General features: G+C 34.3%; 1 protein-coding gene across 1 annotated transcript; it reads right to left on the bottom strand.

The window, feature by feature from the left end:
• Positions 1-1334: 1334 nt before the first annotated feature.
• On the bottom strand, positions 1335-4931 carry LOC115877203 (jerky protein homolog-like). Its single transcript, XM_030893362.1, has 3 exons — positions 4613-4931; positions 2245-2490; positions 1335-2035 (listed from the first exon to the last, which is right to left on the bottom strand). Exons 1-3 carry the CDS (start codon positions 4929-4931, stop codon positions 1335-1337), a joined length of 1266 nt encoding a protein of 421 aa, XP_030749222.1.
• Between the last annotated feature and the right edge of the window lie 1204 nt (positions 4932-6135).

Below are 6135 nucleotides of genomic sequence, written 5' to 3'. Positions count from 1 at the left end.
GCTAATATTTTCGAGAGACATAAAAATCTTCCTTTGAGAACTCCAATACATCTCTCGACAGAATTCCTAGTACGTATTTGAGCTTGGGTATATCTATGTTCAGGAGTGTTTGGCAATGCATTTCCAATAGGGGTCATCAACCAGGATTCCTGCGGATATCCTGAATCTCCCAACAACCAACTGTTTCTTTCACCTAGTAAAAAATCGAATTAGATGAGAAAAACATTAATTTAAATATTGGCAAATAAAAATATACATACATTATACATTTATTTTATATATATATATATATATATATATATATATATAGCAGTATATATATATATATATATATATATATATATATATATATATATATATATATATATATATATATATATATATATATATATATATATATATATATATATGGGTATATATATATACCGTAAACCGGGGTTACTTTGCTCCATTTTTGAAGAAATATGAGAATTAGTTGGTAGAAGACTCAGAAAAATAAAAATGAACTTGTACTTATCACCAGAGATAAAACAAATATTACTGAGTATTGTCTCATGGCCAATTATTAGGTAATCATTTTTTTTGGTACCAATTTTTTTGTTAAAAAGTGGCGCAAAGTCAACCAACGGAGGGGGTTACTTTGCTCCAATTCAAAAATATCGTTGTAACGTGAGCTATGTGTTATTTGGGGCAAAGTTACCCGACGCATTTAATTGACTTTGTTCCAAATTATAGTCTTAAATAGCAAAAACCTCCAAAAGTTTGTTTTTTATATTTTATTTCGGAAACCTTTAATATACAAACGAATTGCAAAAAAATGCAACTTTATGATCAAACTTGTGTAGATAACGTAGTGAAATACCATATTTATTAATATGCATTCAAAAGTAACGAGAAACTTATATAACGTGGTTCAAATAAGTTTGTCGGAAGCAGAAAAAAAGTTTTATTTGGCTCTTTCAACGGTAAAAAAAAGATACACATTTAAAAAAATCAATATAAAAAAAAAAATTGTTTTTAAAAACAAAAAAAAGACAAAAGGTCAACTGTTTACATTGCGTAACAAGAAATATTTACTAATCTAAAAAGTCTGTTAATTCCGGAACAGCAAATATGCCTCTTTTAGAAACTTGCTTAGGTGGATTTATGGAACCCAGAACATCGTCCCAAGAGTAAGGAATTTCATCTGGTTTAGAAGGCCACTTCCACATTTTCAGCGACTTTTCCATGGAGCTAATGACGACTTCGTCTTCATTAAATCTCAAAATTTTCCCAGGATATAGCAATCCTTCATAGGAAAAAACAACGAAACTTCCTATTTCCCGAACTGTATTTCAAAATTGAAGGGTATTATCGTTTGCTGATTTTCCTTCTATGTAATCCACGAAAGCCTTTTCTTTTTCCTGCTCTTTAACCAGTTCGTCGAAATCAATGTCGTCTGAGGAATTCTCATCAAATATAGTTTCGTTGCGTTTTATCCCAGATGAAGTAGTAGGCTCTTCTTCCAGTGTTTCATTATCGGCTATTACCTCACTATTAGACATATCTTCATCACTTTGCAAGTTTTCCAAACAAACACTTCTTCCGGGGGGAATATTGAGTTTTTTTCTACGACTTTTAACAGCCAAGTCAACTCTATTCGTTGGCTTGGAATCTTGAAGAAATGCGCCTTGGATATCATCTGGATTACAAGAAGATCTTGGAATGCGGCTTAGAACTTCTTCTACCTTTAAGGGGACTATGTCACATTTACGAAAACCTGCTTTTAAGTTTTCTTCCACGTTTGGCCCAATAATTTCCATCATTTTTGACAAAAGCGGTGGAAAGTTCTGCTTCTGTATGTTGGTATTACGAATGCCTTCATCAGTATCTTTCCACTCTGATAGTACCCTCCTCCATGCTATTTTCAGTGGTCTGAAAAATGCCACATCTAAAGGCTGCGTCAAGTGGGTGCTATTTGGCGGTAGGCAAATCAATGTTATTTGGTTTTGGCGGCATAGCTTTAATGCATGCACTGTTATGTGAGAGGACAGATCTAGTTACATAAAAACAACTTTTTTTGCCTTCTCATTTTTTTAGCCGAGGAATCATCTGACATTCCAGCCAGTCGCTAAATATTGACGCATCAAACCATCCTGAACTACTTGAATTATACCGGCATCCCTTAGGTCCATTTTCGGTCCACGTCGTCCACATTTTGTTGGCTCGATATATAAGGCGGGAGTAATTCTCCTGCCGCATTACCTGAAAACATAACCGATATGGACGTTTTCGATGCATTCCGTATTAACTCTGGATATTTTGATCCTTTCTTTACTATAACTTTTTTCTTTCCTGGATCATCGCTCAAGTTCGTTTCATCGAAATTCCAGATATTCGTTGGCGGGACGTCTCTCAACCTATCGGACAAATTTTTCAAAAAACTTCTTATCATTGGTTCATCCACGGCGGCTCTCATTCGTTTTACATTTCGGCGAGCGTTGTGAATAGCTTCAGGGTTTATGAACAAAAAGTCCTTTTAGCAATCAGTACCAAGGGGTGTTTTCTTTAAATACTTTTTCTTCCCTTCCACATCTGGCCAAGTAATTCTTTATGATGTTTCTCAATTCTTGCATATTCACAGGAAACCCATAGTCCCCTAAAGATATAATGCACTGAACAAATTCTCTTTCTTCGTCAGCAGTAAATATGGGCTGATGCCCCGGTTTTTTAGAATGTCTACATTTGAGTTTATTCAAGATTGTTCGTCTAGGAATCTTGTACTTTTCTTCAGCGGCTCTTATGCGATATGCGTCATGTTTTATTTCGTTTTAAACATTCTAATAGAGTTTCTTCTGTGTAATCAGCGTATTTTCGCGCACCGGCTTTTCTTTTGTAATTTTAGGCATAGTTACTATTAAAAAAGAAAAAAAAAATGATATGAAGTTTGTAATTTTACCGCCGGAGCAAAGTAACCCAGAAAATGAACAATGGGTATAACTGTTGCTCCGGAAGCAAAGTACCCCAAATACCTATATTTTTGCAGGTCCAGACAAGAAAATATATTTTTTTGTTTTAACTGGTTTCGTTAAAAAAAATATAAAATAAAGGAACAGTTTAGAATATATACCGTTACTTATAATATGCACACACTGTGGTAAAACAGCTTAATAACGTTGGTGCAACACATTTCTAATTTTGGCGATTAAAAATAGAGCAAATTCTCTTACACCAGTTTCACATCAAGGTTATGTGCCTAAATAAACTTAGAAATGGCGGGCTCCTTGCACATGTTACACTAACATAGATAACCTTCAATACAGCAGTGTATACATTTGGTATCTGCCTCTTGAGGTTAATTTTAATTAATAAAAGTGAAACTCTTTTTGAGTGTGGAGCAAAGTAGGCTCTGAAGGAGCAAAGAAGCCCCGGTTTACGGTACAACATATTAATAATATTTATATATTATATATAATTATAATATATATATATTATAATATATATATATAATATATATATAGAATTATATTAATATTTTTTAAAAATTTAAAATTTATTAAAAATAAAATTTACTATTATATATTAATATAATATTATATAGTAAAAAACTGAAAAATTGAATATCGAATGTGAAAAAGAGAATAGCGTTCCATTCTTAGACACAAGATTAATAAGACAGGACGATGGGGAAATCATACTAGATTGGTACCAGAAACCTAATGCATCGGGTAGATACCTTAACTTCTGTTCCAACCATCCTACATCGCAAAAATAACACCCTACTATAAGAAGCCATAAAAAACAGAGTGAGTTATATATCACCAAAATTTAATACAAAACAATTTAAATAAGCTATTTAACACTTTAAAATAAATGGTTATCAAGAATATTTTGAAAAAACTGGTATTTATAACACAAACGTACACGACGGATGAAATGGATTACACAACTTATAGAAGAATTCCACTGGTAAAAGGACTCACTAACATCATATCAATTTTCAGGGATTTTCCGCATATAAAATGGTAAAATATAACACACTAAATATCCCATCTATACAGCCAAATCAAAGACAAAACCCCAACACTTTAATATATGAGATACCGTGTGACGGTTGTCAAAAAACATATATAGGACAAACTAGTCAGTGGCTTAAACAGAGACTATCATTGCATAAAAGTGACTGTCGTACACATAAAAGAGATGTGCCTTGGTGGACCATCATTTGGAAACGGGACACACGTTCACTATAAAGTAAAGGTTCTAAAACAGGAATCAAATTATAAAATCAAAAAAAAAAAAAAAAAAAAAAAAAAAAAAAAAAAAAAAAATCTATTAATTTTAAGTCCGACACAAACTAGTTAAATACAATATACAGTAATACCCCGGACTTACGCGATAGGTGGGACTGAGCGCTATCCGCTAAGTCGAATTCGCGTAAGTCGGGGTACAATTTTGCATATAAAGACATACAAAGTATGTTTAATTGGGACTGGAGACTAAATAAAACAATAATTTAGGAAATAATTAGTATCTAATTCTAAATAATATGACATAATTCTAAATAATATGTTTTTCAATGCTCTTGGATTTTCCGAGCGATAAACTAAGAGAGGTTTTAATTTAAAGTCACCAGCTGCATTCGCGCCAAGCATCACTGTCAATCGATCTTTGGCGGCCTTAAAACCTGGAAAAGTTTTCTCTTCACGCGCAATAAAAGTTCTTTTAGGCATCTTCTTCCAAAATAGGCCAGTTTCATCTACGTTGAATATGGTTTGGCTGGTATAGCCACCTTCATTTATCATAGCTTTGAGTTTCTCTGGATAGAGAGATGCTGCCTCTTTATCTGCACTTGCCGCCTCTCCACTTTCTGCAATGCTATGCCAGTTACAGCGACTTTTGAACCGGCTGAACCAACCGTTACTGGCTTTAAACGTTTCATCTTTAGCCATCTCCCCAGCTTCTTCTTTTATTCTCAAAAATTTTGTTTAGCTTGAAAGCACACCGTGTTCTGATCAATAGGACAATTTTTCACACTTACTTGATTATCACACCATAATTTTAACAATGTTTCCATTTCAGCGATAATACCATATGACACACAATGCATATATCATTCGACTGGGTACGAATGGGCACATGCATTTGAATGAAGGATAATGCACAATGGGCCAGCAACAATGGCAGTAAAACATGTATAACAATGACATCAGACACACAGTGAATCTGAAAACACTGAAATTCAGAAATGGGATGCAAATGTTGGGCAATTATTCACAACATGTTCCATTGCACACAATGCAGTGAACACAGCAATGGGAGAAAAATGTGTGACAAATCAGATTTCATCATACCATAACCATATACAGGACATTGGAAGATGACACACAACACACATATGTATGCATAGCATCACACATGCCATTATATGGATGGGCAATCACAAAATTAATGTCAAATTATGTCAATGGTTGAGATAAACATCCACACACATGACAAATGAGCACTTGGCAATTATCAGGAGACATATGCAAAGAACCGAATCAAATTGCAATGGAACAAGATTTATGTGCATACAATGTGCAATTTGCCGTATGCGATCATGACGATTGCCATGATTTGTTGCGATGCCACACATGACATATCATGACATTTAATCATTGAAATGTTGGATGAACCAGGTATGCAACTATGCACATGAAGAATACTGTGTGGGGTGGATCATACCACATGGCAAGCACCATATGAGACATGAACAATGGGCATGCATCAAGTGCATGTGGGTTGCCTGTGATATCCATATGGTTGGATATGAAACGGAGTTATGCAAATGACAACACCAATGGGGAAAGCATGGTGCATGAATGTACAACATGCATTATTGGTGTGAACACAGATATCAAATGGCACGACAAATTCAAGAATGTGAAAGATGCAATACATGCATGTCAGAATACAGATGCACCGATGCGCGACATTCATTCGTATGGTATTGACAACATGATTCAACACGCAATTCATGAATTTGACAACGCAACAACATATAATCATTGTAAGACATTGGGCATGGCACAATCATATTGTGCAGATGCAGAAAGCATGCAATGCATCACATCATGATGATATCACAACACATTACCAGTGGCAGTAAGCGCC

Source organism: Sitophilus oryzae, unplaced genomic scaffold (genome assembly GCF_002938485.1).
Source record: "Sitophilus oryzae breed Bouriz unplaced genomic scaffold, Soryzae_2.0 scaffold_1442_pilon_pilon, whole genome shotgun sequence".
Taxonomy (NCBI): domain Eukaryota; kingdom Metazoa; phylum Arthropoda; class Insecta; order Coleoptera; family Curculionidae; genus Sitophilus; species Sitophilus oryzae.
This window is presented reverse-complemented; position numbering and strand designations above follow the sequence as displayed.

Bases quoted from the DNA above. Each gene is read 5' to 3' on its own strand.
- LOC115877203 (XM_030893362.1), bottom strand. From the start codon at position 4,931: ATGGCTAAAGATGAAACGTTTAAAGCCAGTAACGGTTGGTTCAGCCGG. The intron at 2,491-4,612 runs GTGACTTTAAAT...TAAACCCTGAAG, and splicing joins GCTTGGCGCGAATGCAGCTG to CTATTCACAACGCTCGCCGA. The intron at 2,036-2,244 runs GTAATGCGGCAG...TTATGTAACTAG, and splicing joins CATATCGGTTATGTTTTCAG to ATCTGTCCTCTCACATAACA.